At 50.5% G+C, this 19,251-nt stretch overlaps 2 protein-coding genes across 5 annotated transcripts in view; one reads left to right on the forward strand and one right to left on the reverse strand.

Moving 5' to 3' along the window:
- Nucleotides 1-19,251, reverse strand: part of ABHD11 (abhydrolase domain containing 11) — a 42,072-nt gene that overhangs the window by 756 nt on the left and 22,065 nt on the right. Inside the window, exons 1-5 of one of the 4 annotated variants that reach the window (XM_061604885.1) lie at nt 8,076-8,307; nt 6,469-6,604; nt 5,027-5,200; nt 3,007-3,177; nt 2,004-2,185 (exon numbers count right to left, since the gene is read on the reverse strand). In XM_061604885.1, the coding sequence (XP_061460869.1) occupies nt 2,004-2,185; nt 3,007-3,177; nt 5,027-5,200; nt 6,469-6,604; nt 8,076-8,194 (782 nt within the window). In that variant the 5' untranslated portion in view covers nt 8,195-8,307. Of the gene's footprint in view, nt 1-2,003; nt 2,186-3,006; nt 3,178-5,026; nt 5,201-6,468; nt 6,605-7,700; nt 8,008-8,075; nt 8,308-19,251 lie in introns of those variants that run through there. The other 3 variants (XM_061604883.1, XM_061604884.1, XM_061604886.1) reach the window with 3 other exon arrangements.
- LOC133374241 (claudin-4-like) overlaps nt 11,155-19,251 on the forward strand; it is a 46,857-nt gene continuing 38,760 nt past the window's right edge. The window contains exon 1 of the mRNA XM_061604888.1: nt 11,155-11,241. The gene's annotated coding sequence lies outside the window, so the exon portion shown is untranslated. The remainder of the gene's footprint in view (nt 11,242-19,251) is intronic.

Consider the following 19,251-nt stretch of genomic DNA (forward strand, 5'->3'; position numbering starts at 1 on the left):
CTGGCCAAGGGAACAGGCTGCTTTGGGAGCGTGATGGGCTTCTCCTTCATTGCAGTCACTTAAGAAGAGGCTGGACGGATGTCTGTCAGGGGTGAGCCGGCTGCCTCCTGCACTTAGCAGTGGATAGGACTAGATGACCTCCAAGATCCCTTCCAATTCTATGTTTCTAAAGCCTGCAGGGATGGGATGCCAAGGCTGGCACTTTCCTTCTGGCTGAGCCGCAGTCCACCTTTGTGACCACATTTCTGTACTGGGAGTGGGGATATCACTACTAAATCAACCAGGGGTGACTTGCCTATGGCCCTCCAGATGTTGTTGGACGCCACCTCCCAGCAGCCCATACGGCCAATGGTCAGGGAGGATTGGGAGTTGGAGTCTAGCAACATCTGGAGTGCCAAAGGCCCTCCACCCCAAAATTAAATAATTGGCAGTTTTGTAGTCCTTCCATGTTGCCCTGCACACCTGCTGTGCTGATGCAGCCAACTAGCTCCGCCTCACAGAAAGGCATAGCCGTGAAACCCCAGCACTTACGAGGCACCTCGCTCTGTTTTATTCTTTGGCTACAGCTGGGAATGCGAACAGGAGAAGTCAGGCGTGACCAAAACCGGGATCCTGCACTTTGCGAGTTAATGAGGGGACAGTCGAACTCCACTTTGGGGAGACTTTTCAAGATCAAGAGCTTACGAGGGGAGTTCAACAGCAATGTGTCGCTGGTACGCTGCCTCGCCTCTCCGTCTGAGGCAGGCAGGCTGTAGATGGGGGCGGCTGAGGGGGGGAAGGGAGTTGGTCCTGGCCCGGCTGATGGGGGGGGGTTGGGGATCTTTCTGCCTCCACAATGTCTCTGAGGGAGTTGGGTAGAATGGTCAGGGCTGGAGACAGCTCCGAGTCGCAAAGTCAGAGAATGGAGGGGCTCCATGGAGAGGCAGCCTCAGCACCCAGACTGGGCCAGGTCCCAGAACACTTTTGGCTCAGCCCTGCTGGCACTCAGCCCAGATTAAACCGTGACTATGGAGTTTGTCAGAAAGGGTCTAACAGGGACCACATGACGCAGACCCGGCAGGAGGAGGAAAAAGTTCCCCTAGGTCAGGGATGGGGAACCTGTGGCTCCCTGGAGGCTACTGGACTCCATTTCCCATCGTGCCTGACCACTGGCCATGTTGGCTGGGGCTGATGGGAGTTGCAGGCTAGGAGCATCTAGAGAGCCACAGCTTCCCCATGGCTAATATAAGAAGAGCCTGCTGGATCAGGCCAGAGGGCCATCTCACAGTGGCCAAGAAGAAGCCCACAAGCAGGACCTGAGTGCAAGAGCACTCTCCCCTCTTGCAGTTCCTAGCCACTGGCATCCGTCTGTGGAGGCGGAGCAGAACCAGTGTGGCTAGTAGCCATTGATAGCCTTATCCTCCATGAATTTGTCTCATCCTCTTTAAAGGCCATCCAAGTTGGTGGCTATCGCTGCAAATATGCGCTGCATGAAGAAGCACTTCCTTTTGTCTGCCAACGTTCAGCTTCTTTGAATGTCCACGAGTTCTAGTATTATGAGGGAGAAGAACTTTTCTCTATCCACTTTCTCAATGGCATGCATAATTTTATACGCTTCTATCATGTCACCTCTGACTCGCCTTTTCTCTAAACTAAAAAGCCCCAAATGCTGCAACCTTTCCTCATAGGGGAGTCGCTCCATCCCCCTGAACATCTTGGTTTCCCTTTTGTGAACCTTTTCCAACTCTCCAATATCCTTTTCGAAGTGAGGCAGCCAGAACTGTACAGGGGACTCTCCTAGGTGGTAATAATCTGTTGGACAGGGAGATCCCAGTTTAACACTAATGTACAAAATATGCTGCCTGGGGTCCCTAAAGGCGATTCTCCTTAGTAATCCATTGGAATCTTCTGGGGTTGAAGCTTGGAAACAGGGTTTGATGGGGGCTGACGCTTTGCCGATTCCAGCTCAGGTCAAGCTCAGGGCCATCTTCTGAAACCCTCGGACAGGGTTGGCAATGGCTCACCTGATATAGCCAGACTTGGAGCCTCCAAGGAACAGAGCAAGCCCTGGGTAGGTCGCCTGGAAATCAGGGAAGCCTATCAGTTCGCCCAGATGCCGGGAAACAGCCTCCAGATTCACGCGCCAGACAAACTGCTCTTCGGAGTACACCAGGTTGGTGAGCAGAAACTGGCGGATGGTCGGCTCCTGCACAAAAGAGAGGGACGGGGTTTGTGGGGGCCCGGCAACAGGCAGTCTGTGCAATCGTGGTTACTAAGCACAGAATTCAGGATTCGGATCTGCAAGTCCTTGTGTGCCCCAGAGACCCCTGCAACACCTCCGCCCAGCTCTGAGTGGACAGGTATCCCGTTTCAGTCACAGGCCACAGGTCAGCAGCAGAGCATCTGCCTTCCATGCAGAAGGTCCCAGTTCAATCCCCAGCAGCGTCTCCAGGTATTTATTTGTTACTTATTAGTTAAATTTATATGCCGCCCTTCCTCCCAGTAGGAGCCCAGGGCGGGCTGGGGGTGTCCCCTGCCTGCAACCAAGGGCAGCTGCTGCCTGTTGGCGTAAGCAGTACTGAGCTACCATTTATTTATTGCGTGGAGCCAAAAAGCTACCCCAGAGCAACTTATTTATTATTTATTTATTATTTACACAAAGCCACGACCACGACAGCCCTTCAAGGCTCGCAATCCAAAAAGACATGGCACATGAGGAAAAAGCATGGGGAGGGAGGAGGGAAAAGGAAGCTCAAGCACAAGGCCTTGCAAGTTATCGTTCTTACAGTGCAGTTATACAGGTTCAGGCTGTCTTGCCCTTAGTAAAGAGGACAAGCCTGACATGCAGTTCTTCCCTTAAGATGGACCAATGGTCTCACTCAGGACAAGGCAGGGCCCTGTGTTCCAGAGTAGTATCTGTCTGCAGCCTTCCCCTCCCCTACATTTTCCCTGTCCACATGCCAGGAATGAGGCAGCTTGCGGGGTGGTGGTGGCCTGGCCTGTGTCTCTTAAGACAGCCAGCTATACCTGAATGGTTGGACGCAATTGCTCTTCGGCCAGGCGGCGCACCGTGGAACGAGGAATGCCCTGGGGGATCTCCACTGCCTTCATGGCAGCAATGAAGTCCTGGAAGCTTGAGACGGCCGTCGTCTTGCTAGGACTGATGTCGACACACACCAGGCGCTCCACCAACTCTGGCTGGGGTGCGGAGAGACAAAGGAGCCAAGGGGGTCAGAGGAAACCACGACTGCAGGCGCAACAAAGTGCAAGTGGGCTATTCCCCCAGATCTAACAAGCATCCTAAACTCCTCCAAGGGAGAGATGGAGATTGGGGCAGAAAGGAGGTGCCAGCCTGCATCAGATGTCCACATGGCACACGCCTGAGAGCAAGAAGGGATTCCCTTTTGGAAAGAGAAGGGCCGGGGCATACAACATCTGTCCAAACCCTTTGCCCTCCCTGCCCAAGTCCAAGCGAACATGGCCCAGCTATGACTAAGGCACTCTGCGTGCACTAAGAGGCATGCTCTTCAGGTTGCAGCGCCAAGAAACCTTACGCTGCCTACAAAGCTGCAGTGATCTCACAGATATTTTGAACTTTGTATAATCCCTGGCGTCCCAATTTAATTCCGTGGTGTTTTACACAAAGCCACGACCACGACAGCCCTTCAAGGCTCGCAATCCAAAAAGACATGGCACATGAGGAAAAAGCATGGGGAGGGAGGAGGGAAAAGGAAGCTCAAGCACAAGGCCTTGCAAGTTATCGTTCTTACAGTGCAGTTATACAGGTTCAGGCTGTCTTGCCCTTAGTAAAGAGGACAAGCCTGACATGCAGTTCTTCCCTAAGACGGACCAATGGTCTCACTCAGGACAAGCCAGGGCCCTGTGTTCCAGAGTAGTATCTGTCAGCAGCCTTCCCCTCCCCTACATTTTCCCTGCGGGGAAAAGGATCTCATAACAACTCTCAACACCCTTAAGAAACTACAGTTCTGAGGATTAATGTAAGAATATAAGAAGAGCCTGCTGGGTCAGGCCAGCAGCCCATCTAGTCCAGCATCCTGTTCTCACAGTGGTCAACCTGATACCCCAAAGGGAAGCCTGCAAGCAGGACCCGAGCACAAGAGCAACTCTCCCCTCCTGCGGTTTCCAGCAGCTGGGATTCAGAAACACGCTGCCTCCAACACTGGAGACAGAACATAGCCATCATGACTAGGAGCCACCGACAGCCTTATCCTCCATCAAATCTGTCTCATCCTCTTTCAAAGCCATCCAAGTTGGTGGCCATCACTGCCTCCCCTGGGAGCGAATTCCCATAGTTCAACTCTGCACTGTGTGAAGACGTCCTTTCTTTTGTCTGTCCTGAATCTTCCAACATTCAGCTTCACTGGATGTTCACGGGTTCCAGAGTTATGTGAGAGAGACAAAAAACATTTCTCTATCTGCTTTGTTCATGCCGTGCATAATTTTACACTTCTGTTGTGTCATCTCTGACTCACCTTTTCTCTAAACTAAAAGGCTCCCAGATGCTGCAACCTTCCCTCACAGGGGAGTCGCTCCATCCCTTTGATTATTCTGGTTGCCCTCTTCCGAACCTTTTCCAGCTCTACAATATCCCTTTTGAGGTCAGGTGACCAGAACTGCCCACAGGATTCCAAACGCGGCCGCGCCATAGATTTATACAACAGCACGATGATATCTGCAGGTTCTTTAGGGAAAGCCATGACTGTTGAAGTGATATAATGGTGCTTTCAATGTCTAGTGCGGATGTGGCCTAGGAGACGTCTAGTGGTCTGATCGATTCACACCCACCCCTCGCTCCATCTATTTTGTCTCCCCTCCCTTTCCTATCTCTCTCCCTTGGGGCTTCTTCCACTCACAAGAAACGTGGCTAATCCCCACCCCACAATCTCCCTGTCCTCAATAATCAACTCCCCCCAAAACGCAGCCTGGAAGATGCGCTTCCTCCTTAAGCCATTGTGTGCCCCCTCCCCATTTTCAATGCCAGCAGAAGCAGAAGGCAGGAAGGGCACCCGGGCGATGCTCCACTTACCCACTGCAGTGCGATCACCATGGCCGTCTTGCCACCCATGCTGTGCCCAACCAAGACACATCTGTGGAGGTGTAGCTGGTGGAGGAGGAGGTGGATGTCAGCACTCATGGCTTCGTAGGTCATGAACGGGCTGTGGGGGCTGTCGCCATGGTTGCGGGCGTCCACCGTCAGCACCTAACTGGGCAGGAGAAGAGGGACAGCAGCAGGTTGGTGCAGGGCGGATGAACTAGCGCAAGACCCAGACGAGCCATTGCAGCTTCTTCCTGAACAGCCAGGACTTTCGCCCAGGTGCACTGGATGACCCCGACTCCACCCTGCCGTGATGCAAAAAGACTCCTCCTACGCCATGAATCAATCTCCTTTTCTCACATCGTATGGAACAAGCAGCCTTGTACTGAGCCAGAGCATTGGTCCATCTAGCTTAGTACTGTCTACACTGACTGCCAGCAGCAGCTCCCCAAGGTTTCAGGCAGAGTTTGTCCTCATCCCGCCATTGGGGACTGAACCTGGGACCTTCTGCCTGCCATGCAGATGCTCTGCTACTGAGCCATGGACCTTCCCCAAGAATGCACAGCCAGGGTGGTGGATGACTGAGACAAGTGGTTCAAAGGAAAAGAGCACTTAGAAGGTTTAGGTGCCAGTTCTGGCTCAGCCTGGGCTGCCTGGGGGGGGGCACGTCATGCAGAATGGCAAAAACAGCACTGACTCATGGGGTCGTCCCAAGGGTCAGCGCAGGGTAAAGGCAGGAGAGCAGCTCACAGATTAAAAAGAGTCAAAGGCTCTTTATTCTCCGACTTGCACAATGTAGAACAATGCAAGAAGCATGCTGGTCTGGGACGCCTGAACCAGTCAATAACTGGAAAACCTCTTAAAGGCGTAAAAAGAGCCCCGCAGGTGGATTGGGGCAAGGGGGGGCATCCAGTCCAGCATGTGGTCCTCACAGTGACCAACCAGACGCCCCATTATGGAAAGCCTGGATGCAGGACCTGAGCACAACAGCAGCAGTCGCCCGACTTAGGGTTCCCGGGACTTGAGGTTCAGAGGCAGAACATAGCCGTTGTGGCTAGTAGCGACTGATAAGTCTGATCCTCCACGAATTTGTCTAATCCTCTCCTAAAGGCATTATTGCCGGTGACTGTCACAACACGTTGTGGGAGCAAATTCCATAGTTATACATTTTTTGTCCATCCTGAACCTTCCGACAATCAGCTTCATCGGATGACCCCATTGGGTTCTAGTTTTATGAGAGAGAGAGATAAAAGCTTTTCTCTGTCCGCTTCCTCCACACACCTCGGAATGTTTTCTTTGGTTCTATAGAATCTGTTGACTCAAGATAACAACTTCTGGCTCTCCAAGTTGTGTCAACAGGTCCTTGGAGTGATAGCTGCTGATCCCCCAAACAGCAGCCAGCCTCCCCCTTCCCGAGACTGACTCCCACCCACCTTGCGGCCAGTCTGGAGCACCAACTTTTTGGCCAGCGTTGTGAAGTTAGCTTTGCTTCCAAACAGCCCGTGGAGGAAAACAAGTGGCAGCTCAGGGGACGGTCCATCAAACACCGAATATGACACAGGCACTGGCCTGCAGAGAGAGAGAGAGAGAGAGAGAGAGAGAGAGAGAGAGAGAGAGAGAGAGAGAGAGAGATTGTAAGCAGGAAAACGAACTCTGGGCCTGGGCACTGCTACAAGTGTCAGGGAAGTGCCACAGAGCGGCAACAATGAGAAGTTCCCTTATATGTATAGAACCACAAGAAGAGAATATAAGAGGAGCCTTTTGGGTCAGGCTATTGGCCCATCTAGTCCATCATCCTGTTCGCACAGTGGCCAACCAGATGCCTCTATGGGAAGCCTGCAAGCAGGACCTGAGCACAAGAGCACTCTCCCCACTTGGGATTCCCAGCACCTGACATTTGGAGGCATACTACCTTTGGAGGCAGAGCATAGCCATTGTGGCTAGTAGCCACTGATAGCCTTTTCCTCCATGAATTTGTCTCATCCTCTTTTAAAGCCATCCAACACAGCGGCTATCACTGCCTCCTGCGCAAATTCTATAGGTTAACTATGCATTGCATGAAGACGTATTTTCTTTCTAGACCAGGTATGGGGAACCTTTGGCCCTACAGATGATGCTGAACTACAACTCCCCTCAGCCCCAGCAAGCAGGGACACTGGAAAGTGTATTTCAGCAACATCTGGAGGGCCAAAGGTTCCCCACATCTGCCATAGACTCTGGGTGGGAAACTCATAAAACTTGATTTTATCTCTTTTATCTTGTTAAGCTGGTCTGGGAGTTTTTTTATTGGACAGCGACTATGCAGTAACTAATAATAATTACAACTGCCAGACGCAACCACCTCCACGCCAATTTTGCAAGGCATTTAAAAAATAATAATTAAAGGGGGGGTTGGTTTTTTCCCCCTCCCTCCCTCCCTCCCTCCCACCCACCCACCCACCCACTGAAACCTGAGCAACAGCAAGAGCTCCTGCCACTGTGGGAGCTTTTTGCTGTTTGGAGGGACCTGGTGGTGGTGGCAGAGACAGGGGAGAAACTGGATTCGGTTCCCATTTAAAGCCAAATCTATCAAATGTGCACTTTCCAAAACAATACGAGACTGAAACGCGGCCACCCTTCGAAATTTGCACTTCTCTGAATTTTGCGGCGAGGTTCTCTAACTAACCTATGTTTATAAAAATACATATGGCAGGGCCGGGGAAAATGTGCATGAAACGAATATATTCGAGAAAATAACATGCAAAAATACAAAAGGAAACTGCTTGCAAAAAAATGTGCGTTATCCAAAACTGCAGAAAATAAAAAAAATCCGGGGAACCAGCTGGGCGTCAATGGGAGACTAGGGACGCGCCGCGCTAGGCTTTTCATCTCTCGGCCTCTCTGTGGTAGACTTCCGTCAACATCCGGGCACCTGGCCGGCTCCGGGAGAGGCTATGCCTTCGCGGGGCATTCTGGGAAGGGAAGCGTCACCACACGCACGCACACCCTCGCCGTGTCCCATCCCTCCCCCTCAGCGTTCAACCCCTCCCGACGCGCTTACGTCACGGCGTGGCTGGCGAGACCCTTCCGTTGCCGGGTCGGCCCGGTGCGGCGCCGCCGGAGGGACTGGAGCGGGGCCCAGCGCGACGGGGAGCGAGGGAAGCCGAGAGCGCGCAGCATCCCTGGGCGGGCTCAGCGGTCACCAAGGAGACAAAGGGGCGCGGCTACGGCTCACTTCTGGATCGGCCTCCACGGCGATGGAGTTGAAGGGCGAAGCTCCGCCTCTTCCGGCTTTGAGAAAGGGCGGCAGGCGGTGCGCGCACTTGCCACCAGGGGGAGCCAGAGAGCGCTGAGAAGGGGTTTTGCAAGCTTTTGAATGACACAGGACTCTTCATATATGCAAAAAGCTTGAATATATAGGTAGATATATTCAAAAGCCTGCAATATTTGCAAGCTTTTGAATGACACAGGACCCTTCATACACACACATACAGAGAGAGAAAGGGCAGGGAACTACATATTTAACGCAGTTCAGGCCCTTTCTTGGCAAAAAAAATGAATTCTTACCCCATAGGATTTGCAAGGGAGTAGGGAAAGATCGGACCCAGGCGCCTTTGCCACGCTGCTCTCCTCCATGTACAGGATGGAATCCAGGGACAGAATAACAAGCACTGCTGCCAAGTGCAAAGTGCTTTGCAATCACTGCTGAAAAATGGCAACTAGACCCCACAAATCTGCGCTTTGGGGACAGGTTTTGTGTGGAGGGGTGTAATTTCCAGCAGGGCTGGAGCACCTGTGTGGGTTTATTTCCAAAACGTTTTAAACAACTTTGTTTTATTCTGAAGGCACTTCCCGAGTCGGGGAAAGTGCTTCCCCTTCTCTGCCTCGCTGCAAGCCAAACAGAAGCGTGAACGCAGTCACCCTTGTGGAAACAGAGACCAACGTTTGCTTCTCAGGGAGGAAAGCTGGAGCAATTCCTTCCATTGTGGGGAAGGGCCCATGTAGCTCAGTGGTTAGAGCCTCTGCTTTGCACACGGACACTCCCAGATTCAATCCTTGTCAGCATCTCCAAGCAGGGCCAGGACAGAGCCGCTGCCTGAAACCCTGGAGAGCCATTGCTGACAGTCAGTGTAGACAATACTGAGCTAGATGGATTCAGGGTCTGACTCAGTATAAGGCAGCTTCCAAAGTCCCTCCCATCTCAGGAATTATCGCTGGAGGAGGGACACAGAGCAGGAATCTGTGAAGCACAGCATCTTTTTCTTGCTGGGGGGGCAGGGGCTGGGTGTTTGGGGACACACTTGGAGCAGCTTCAGGCCTGATCCAGGGTCATGCTTGCCAGGGGATTATGGCCCCTGCTTTCATGTTTAACCTCCCCTTTCGCTTAAAGAGATTTTAAAAAGATAAACACGGCTATGGCTGTAAACTAGAAATGCAACAAATGGAGGCAGCGTGTTCAGAAGCAGCATATCAGGTGACGGGGCAATCAGCAGGGGGATATCTGTCACTTGCGAGTTCCCTGGAGGCATTTGACTGGCTGCTGTTGACAACAAGGAAGCTAAAGCCAAGAGCTCTTGGTGGGTTGGATCCATTGGGGAAGTTATTATTATAGCCAAAGCTGTCTGGGTGGTTTACAACAATTGAAAACATTAAAAACAAATATACAAATTTTAAAAACACATTTTTAAAAAGCCATTTAAAAACACATGCTAAAATGCCTGGGAGAAGAGGAAAGTCTTGACCGGGCGCTGAAAAGATAACAGGGTTGGCGCCAGGCATACCTCGTCAGGGAGATCATTCCATAATTTGGGGGCCACCACTGAGAAGGCCCTCCCCCTTACTGCCATCCTCCGAGCTTCTCGCGGAGGAGGGCCTTTGATATTGAGCGTAGTGTATGGGTGGGTTCGTGTCGGGAGAGGCGTTCCATCAGGTATTGTGGTCCCAAGCCGTGTAAGGCTTTATATGTTAAAACCAGCACCTTGAATCGAGCTCGGAAACATACAGGCAGCCAGTGCAAGCTTACGTTTCCCTTCAGAATGTTGCTTGGCTCACTTCCTTAAGTCACCTGCAGCTGTTTTGTGGTGCAATGACTTCCCGCGCCCTGTGGAGGTTGGGACTGAATCGCTGATCTGTGGGGTCCGGTCTGTAGACTGTCTTGCTTTGGGACAGGGAGTGGACTGAATTGCCCTTGGTCCCTTCTCAGTATGAATTAGAAGCAAAACTCTTGACATTCCCTTCCCCAGGACTTTGTCTGTGGCAGAATCCAGATCTGGGAAAAAATAATGACATGATGATGAGATTGCCTCTGCGCATGGGCAGCATACCTTTCTGAAACTACTGAGTAACCCCAGCCACATATATTCCTTGCATATGTATCCCCTGTGATGTTCCTATATATTAGTGTATATATGGTAAGTGCTGGTACATGGTAAGTAGTGAAAGAGGAGGGGGAGTGAATGGGCAATAGAATGCTTGATGATTGGCTGAATGTTTAAAATGGCTGACAGTATAAATGAAAGGATGACAGGTAAATCTGGGGGAATGTGAGGTGGTAAATTGTGGAATCTGGGGGGAGAAGAGAAAGAGTGGGTTGCTTGGTGGGGTTTAGAGAGTTGTTTACCAGGAGGGAGGTGGAGTTCGGATTAGTATTGAGTAAAACCATATGCTTATGTGCCTTAAGAAGAAATCTTGTTAATCTTGTTAGCTTTGTTATCTGTAATAAATACTTAATTTGGTTTACCAAAGGCCTGATCCTTGGCTGGGGTTTCACAGACCAGAAGGGAGGGTCAGGTAATGACCAAGGCTGAAGGGGAACTGTAACAAATGGTGGCAGCGGTGAAGAGAATAACAATACCAGTATTCAGAGTCTCTGGGAATACTAGTATTGGGATGTTACTGGTGGTTGCCTAGCAGGGGGATCTGTTGAGATCTGTGCTAGAGCGGGGAGAGAAACCATAAGAGAGTGTGGTCCGGACTGGTGGAGTCCCTGGTGGTGCCTAGAGACAGGCAGTAACCACGAGCAGGTAGGAACCTGACAGGGAGAGCCAGGGAAGGACGCATCACACACACCCCCTTCTTCCAAGGAGCTGTCTCACACACAGTCACTCATTTCATCTGCACAACTACCCTGGGAGGTAGACCAGGCTAAAATGCAGCGAGTGGCCACTGTCCCACACTTGACTTTCTGCAAAAGAGGCCTGCATAGCTGCTGACCAGCTGTGGGGGTGGTGAGTTGCTAAATCTTGTATTTTTTTCGTGTCTGACTCACAGTGCCAAACCAGAGATATCATCTGCAGCACAGAGAATAGCAACCTGGCAGGGCTGAGCTTTTTGCAAGGCAGAACCTCTTTTCTGCAGAATAAAAAATTGGAGGGTGGGTTGCATTTCTTCTCCTTGCTGGGTGGTGTGGAGACTTGCACTGCCCCCCTAGCTCTCAGTCAGCACCTTCCCAAGACTGCAGGGACCACGGAAGAGTTAAACTGCTGCCTCCCAGTGCCCTGGGTGGCAACAGGCCAAGTATCTTGCACCTGTCCCAGTATCGGTCATGTGCTTCAGGGTGTGACGGTCACACAAACCCATTCTTTGTTTTGTGCTGAGCTGCACAGAGCAGTCCTTGCGTCCTCCAGGTGATGTTTATTAGGGTGCATTCAAAAAAAAAAAACCCACGCACAAGCTGTTGCACTCTTGGCCGTGCAACAGCGGTTGTGCTGTCCGCCTCTGCTCCCAAGCAGATACTGGCGCAGGATGACCTGGTGTGTGTTTGTTTTTAAAAGGCAAGAAATTGGGTGATGATTGGCCTTAGCAGTGGGGGCACTATTAATAAAAAGTGCAGTAGCAGAGGCTATCTGAGGATGTGCAGGGTGCAATCGAGGGCTAGGCAAAAAACGGCCTCCCCAAACTCTCCACCCTATTTGTGGGTGGTGTAATGGAGAAGGCTATTTTACTGAATAATCCCCCACCCACCCAGGCGAGGAGACAGAATTCTCCAGCAGCAGCAGGAGGGATGGAAGAGACAATCGGCACGTTCCTCCGAAAATACTTCTGGGAAAAGGCTGAATGGCGCTATCTCGAAGAAAGCGGTGGGCTGAGAGAGGAGAGGTCAGGAAAGTATAGAGGGCAAGCCCACGGCTTTAACAATATTCAAAGGGGTAGCCACGAAAGCATATCCCATCATGAAAACGGTTTGTCTTTAAGGTGCCACAAGACTCTTGATTTTGCTTGGGCAATTTTTATATATATTCAGAGAGCAGAGAAGTTGAGGTGGAGGATTTTGCCAAATATTCTCAGGAGGGCTTGCCATTCTTAGAATGCTCTTAAGAGAAATTCTCAGGAAATTATTTTTTGAGCAATTTTGGGCCACCTCTGGCCCTAGATGACTGAATCACTGCAAAAGCATCTTTGAACCGGCACACGGCTGCCAGTGAGCCTAGCAGGACTCTGGGCACTCTCCCTTGTGGCGTTTATGGCTTTTGATTATTGGTATTAATTGGGCTTAGCTGAGGAGGGCTGAATCTTTTACGACATGGGTCTTTGGGAACACAGGGCACCCTGTTGGAAAGGAGAGCAAGGTGGGGTCACAAAGGGCAGAGTGGAGTTTACTCTTGTGCCGTCTGCTTTTCCCCGACACTCCCCGGGATTCTCTGGGTCCACCCACATGTTAAAGCACCAGTATAAACTTGCCTCCTAACTCTTAAGGCTAGGGATAGGATCCGTTGGCCAGTGCCGGTCCAAAGGCATTCCGTTGACCTAACAGGCCAGGGTTGATTCGAATCTGTTATTCGTCCCTTAGCCACTGCTTTTACAGATCCTGCTTTTGCCTCATCACAAAAAATATTAATACTAATATTTTTAAAGGAAATATTGATAAAATTTTTGTTCTTAATATCAAGATTTTAGAGGCCATTTTTTAAAAAAAATCTGTCTTTGAAAGTAGCCACAGAAAATTGCGACATAAAAATCCGATCTGCCACAGCAGAGAATAAGTGAATGCATGGAAAATTCAGTACCAAATCGGAACTGGGCACAATTCTAGCATGACTGAGTTTTATGGGGCAACACTGAGCCTGAAGCTGACAGCCAGGGCCACCCCTTGGACTGGCCGTAAGTAGGAAGGAAAGCCAGTGGGGGCTGCCGAAGACTGAGGTGGTAGGTAGAGCCTCATTTGCCTTAATGGGCCACATTCACCTCAAGTCACTCTGTGAGGGGAATAGGGAGTCTCCTAACGACCCTCCGCACCCTTTGCAAACAACAGTTCCCAGGATTTTTGGGGGGGGGAGCCCTGATGGTTTAAAGTGGTATAATAATGCTTTAAATGTATGGTGCGGATGTAGCCATGGCCCTGATTCCACATAGGCAACTCCTAGCGCTAATCAAGCTACCAGCCGAATTGCATTTAGGGCGGGCTGCTTGCCAAAGAAGAGGGTGCAGCTTTGCATCATTTATATGTAGTGATGCACATTTAGGAATAGTTCCTATGATTTTGGGATGGGCGCGAAATTTGATTCAGTTTGCATTTCAAGCCAAATCTATCAGATCTGCACTTTCCAAAACAATAAGAGCACTGGAACACAGCCCTCCTTCGAAATGTGCACTTGGTCGAGTGTTGCGATGCTGTTTGCTAACCAACGAATGTTTGCAAAAATGCATGTGGGAGGGGAAAGTGTGCATAACAACTAATATATGAAAATAACATTCAGAAATGCGTTACATGTTGAGAATTGGCTTGCAAAAATGTACACATTAATCAAAACTGCCTGCAAAAATGTTTCTTAGGAGAATTTGCACAAATTTTCATGAGGATTTTAATTATAAATTGCTGCAAAAATGTGGAGAACTGAATTTAAGATTGGAAAAAGAAGGAGTGGAGAGAACCAAAATAGACAGATTATTCCATCCCGACTATTGTTTCAGTCGAAATACCCTGCGTCCCACCATGGTGGGGCACAACATTCTGGCCAGAGTCATAGCTGAGTGACTGAGCACCAGCCTGGCCTACAGAAGGTCTCATGTTCAGTCCCCACTGGCTTCTCCAGGCAGGGCTGGGAGCACACTCCTGGTCTGAAAACCTGGAGAGCTGCTGCCAGTCAGTGTAGGTAATACTGAGCGAGATGGACTGACTCAGTAGGGCAGATTCCTGTGCACCAGATGAGCTCTGTGTGACTGCTCAGTCTGCAGTCCAGGTGTTAACTGTGGATGGGCAAGTTCACGTTCCCCACTCTACTTTCTCAGCATTCTTCATCTTTATACTAGATTTGGCCCGGGCAGCTCTTCAAATAGAGGGCTGTCCTCTCTAAAATGGGGCAGAGGGACACACTAACTATTAAGGATATTGCACTTTTTGGTATGTTCAACCTGCCATGTTCCATCCAGATGCTTTTTATTACTGCTGTATTATGCACCTATTTTAATTAATGGGCATATTTTCTTCACAGTGTATTCAAATAGTATCGGGAGGGTCCAATTCCCCTGAGTGGGTATTTGAAAAAAGAAAAACAAAGCTCTAATTAAAAAAAACACCCACATATAATGCATTATTTGTTTAGCACAAAGTGCTTATTGATTTAAGCGTGATTATCTGTTACTACCGATTAAATGTGAACAACACGGTGTTGAACGTTTGTTTTGCATTGGAAGTAGAGATTGGGAGCGTTTAATTGGGGGGCAACCATGTTGCTGCAATCGCAATGCGTTCAGTTTAAGTAGCATTTTTTTGCTGTACAGACGGAAAAAATGTTTTTCGTACTAATTTCAATATTGATAGTTTAAAAAAACCCAGTTAGCAGGGTTATAAACTGGAGGCCACCACAAAGGTTATGCAGTGAAAGTAGAGCTTCACCTGGCCTATAACATCGCTGCTCATGTCAAAACCAGTGTGGTGTAGTGGTTAGAGTGTCGGCCTGGGAGAGCCCAGGGTTCAAATCCCCGTTCGGCCATGAAACTCCCTGGGTGACCTTGGGCCAGTCACTGCCTCTCAGCCTAACCTCCCTCACAGGGTTGTTGTGAGGATAAAATCGGGAGGGGAGAGAGAACCATGTTCGTACGCCACCTTGAGCTTCTTGAAGGAGGAGAGGTGGGATTTAAATGTCACAAATAAAATAAATCAGTAAGCTAAAACCAAGCCTCTCTCTCAAAAAAAGATGGAAGCAGCCTCTGCTTCATACAGCTGTGGTGTCTGGGGCTGATGGGAGTTGGAGTCCAAACCATTTAGGGGGCACCAGTTTGGGGAAGACTGTGCCACCCACACCTGAGGAGATTAGGCTAACTGGGGGGGGAAAAAGCACCAGACTTTCTGCAGTAAGGCAAAAAAAAAGTTGGAGGGTGATCTCTAACTAAAGCATCCTCTGAATTGACTCCTTGAAATCAGGGCTCTAAGTTCCTGAAGTCCAACAGGTTTGCTCTAAGGAGTGACAAGCCTTGGCTGTTCCCTGAAGCTGCACTGGAAAACCGTGGGAAGGCTACACAAGGAAGATGAAGTCCAGGGGGCCAGGGGTAGGTATAACTGGGCACTTGCCAAGGCCCATGCCCCTACAGGCCCCCCCCTCTACCATTCTCTGGAGCAGCCTTTCCCAACCAGTGTGCCTCCAGATGTTGTTGGACCACAACTCCCATCAGCCTCAGCCAGCATAGCCAATGGTCAGGAAAGATGGGAGTTGTGGTCCAACAACATCTGGAGGCACACTGGTTGGGAAAGGCTGCTCTGGAGCCTCCTGCTGTTCTGCACCTCTTTCTCTGTCACTGCCTCTTCAGCTGCCCACCCCAGGTGTGCAATGAGAAGCATGGGGAGATACGGTTAGTTCCCGCTGGGCAGATCCATGCGAGAGACAGCAAGCGCAGGGGAGTGAGCAGCTGTGCACTGGAGTGGGTGGGGGCCCACTGAAGACATAGGAGCCCAAAAGCTGCTTTATACTGGTCCATCTAGCTCAGTATTGTCCACATTGACTGGCAGCCGCTCTCCAGGCTTTCAGGCAGGAGTCTACCCCATCCCTACCTGGAGATGCCATTGGGGGTTGAACCCGGGACCTTCTGCATGCAAGGCGGAAGTTCTACCACTGAGCTATGATCCTTCTCATGCTCAAGACTGGACCCGGCACTGGTGATGTTACATGGAACCCCTCCCTGAAAAGATGAGCAAACAAAGGACTGATTTCACCCTAAGTGCCTAGCATGGAAGGCCTGCTGAGATCCCAAAAGCATTCTGCTCCACTCCTTTTTTTGCTGGGGTCTGCAGTATTCTCCTTGCAAGGTTGCCGGATCCTCTGCAGCGGGCAAGTTGCGCTAAGCAGGAGGGTGGGTCACCATTGTCAGTCACACTCCCTGAACTAGGAAGAAGCAATTATAAAACAGAAGGCTTGCTCAACCCACTCTCAGCCAGGCCGGAGCACACCAGCAAGAGGTAGCTGGGCCTTCATCTCTTCCTTGTCTGGGCTGAAATAAAGCAGGTTTAAGCCGTGCTATGCAGGAAACAAGGAGTGGTCATCTTAAGCAAGTCACATCCTGATTCAAACGTCTGGATTTCCATTTGCAACAGCCCTTTGAACCTGCTTTCCGTGCTAATGACGGAGAAGAGTGGCTCTGAGCATGCGTTGAGTGTATTGTAAACATCCACGCTAGAGATGGCGAAGAAATTAAGTTCAGCCGAATCTATCACATTTGCACTTTCCAAAGCCACCTGAGAGCAGAAACAGCCCTCCTTTGTAAATTGCGCTTATCCAAATTTTGCAATGCAGCTTGCCAACCAAACGTTTACAAAAATGCACATATTAGGGAGAAATGTACATAAAAATGAACATGTGTGTCAAAGTAGCAACAATGCATTGTATGACGATAAATTGCTTGCAAAAATGTGTACATTTGTCAAAACCGCCTACTAAAAGTGTTTTATTAGGAGAAATTCCCACTGAAATGCTGGAGAATTCCCATGAGGATTTTTTAAAAAGAAAAATGTACGCTGCAGAAAGGTGGACAACCAAATTTCGGGTTGGAACTATGTGAAAGGGAAAGAACCAACGTGGACAGGTCTTTCCATCCCTAATCCCCCTCCCACACCGTTGAGTAACCACAAGCAGCTGACAAAAGCTCAGCATGGTTTTTTTCTTCTGTGCCAAACTTCAGGGCAACCCCCAGTCCACCCTGGAACCCCTTGGTGATTTTTTAGAAATAAGATCCCTGGGCTTAACTTGGCATGGCTTGTCATCTGTTTCTGATATCACGTGCCTCAATCCTGGAATGAGACGGATCGGGCTGTTCTTCCCTACACATACTGTGGGGCCCAGTCCACCAAGCGCTCCTTGCAAGGGGGGGGCTGGCCTCGTTCCTTTCTCCCATTTTGCTCCTCTTGCCCTTTCCCCCACTGGTCGCCGCTTCCTCCCCAAAGGATAAAGGTTGGTGGCTGCAGCTGATCCATATCTCGCCTTGCCCTGACAACGAGCGCTGAACCTTGAACTCAGGGCTGTCCTGCACCCCAGTCTACAGATTCCAACCCGCAGCTTCGGACACCCTTGGATGGGGGCCCTGCTGAACTCCCTGCTGCTGTCCCAGAGCCTAGCCCAGTTGGGGTGCAAAGGCCAGAGGAGGACCATACGCAGATAGCCGTGCCAAAGTGCTGGCTGCCCCGATGGTGGCAGTTGGGAGGCAGCAGGCAGAGCGGGAGAACCCAAAGGCCTCAGTCTAGGAGCACAGCCCCGGAAGCTGCCTCAGACTGAGCCAGAGCATTGGAGCTATGGTCCTTTTCTCTAAGAATAAAGTAAGATTCCAGTCCTCATGGTTCTGGAGACAGTGCCGATGTAAACAGGAACCCAGAACGCTGCCTTCTACCGAATCAGACCTTTAGTCAATCTAACTCAGTATTTACACTGATCGACTTCAGAGTTTCAGACAGGATTCTCTCCTAGCTCTACCTGGGGATGCTAGGCTTGAACCAGAGGCCTCCTGCATGCAAAGTGGATCCACCACCGAGCCATGGCCGTCTCCCACCGCAGACGCAGGCGGACTTATTAACGTAAAGGTTCCTGAATTGCCGTGCAGAAACCTGCTTTCGGCCCCAGGACTGCCCTGGAACCTGGCTTGGATCAGAGGGAGGTGGGTACAGCCGGAAGGTTGCATCCCTTTCTGGGCAAACTCTCCAGGGGGTCACATGCCAGAGATGGGCGGGGCCAGAGGCAGAAGTGGGTGGAGCAACAAATGGAAATTTACCTTTGTACAGGAGGCTAGTCTCTACACACACACGCGCGCGCGCACCCTCTCTGTCCTCCATCTGAGCCATCAAGAGTTCAAGGACGCATTCAGCCAGGCCAAGACACTCGAGGAGGGTGGGGCCGATGAGGGATGTGGCCTAGGGAGAACCCCAAAGGCCATCTAGAATGGTCTGGGGGACACATTCAGCCCCCCCGGTCTGAGATTCTCCACCCCTGCTCTAACTGAGCATCGTGCTTCCAAGAGAGGGCATCCAAGTACCTCTATGAAGCTTCCAAGCAGGGTGTGATGGTAATCTCGGCCATGCAGAGATATCTAGTATCCAGAGGTAGTCTGCCTCTCTACAAGGGCGTTCCTTGTAGCCATCTTGGGTCCTCCTGGCCCAGCAGTTGGTTCTGAATCCCACAAGCAGGCTACGACCAAATGCCTGGTACTCAAAGGCATACTTGGCTAATAGCCATCTGCACATTTGTCAATTTATCAGTCATTTCTGGCTGAGACTCACGGAGAGACCTCCCTCCTCCTCCCACTCCGTGCATTTGGTCTAATTTTTTTTAAAGGTACCTAAGCAAGTGGCCATCCCCACATCATGTGGCGGTGAGTTCCCCAGGTGAATTAACACCTGTGTGAAGAAGGACTTCCTTTTTTCCAGTCCTGGCCCTCCCGAGAACCAGTTTCTGTGGGGTAGGAAAATATTCCTCCATTAACTTGTTGTGCAGCTCCGGTTTCTTTCAATGGGACACCTCGGCATGTCCACCATCGCCAACCTGGTGCCCTCCAAATGTTTTGGACGACAGGTCCCATTAGTTCCATTTGGCACAGCCCATGGTCAGCCTGAATGTCTGCAGGACACCAGGTTGGTGAAGACTGCAATCATTTATGCCCTATGGGTCAGACTGGTCCGCCTTTCCTTTGGCAACCATTCATGGCACTGCCTCGCCTTACTGTGTCATGAGTCTCTCTCACGCACACCCCTCATTGGGAGCTATATTCAACTAGGTGGTGCAAACTAGCACCTGAGTAGAGCCCCTGCGATTTCTAAATCA

The sequence above is a fragment of the Rhineura floridana genome, chromosome 21 (genome assembly GCF_030035675.1).
Source record: "Rhineura floridana isolate rRhiFlo1 chromosome 21, rRhiFlo1.hap2, whole genome shotgun sequence".
Lineage (NCBI taxonomy): Eukaryota > Metazoa > Chordata > Lepidosauria > Squamata > Rhineuridae > Rhineura > Rhineura floridana.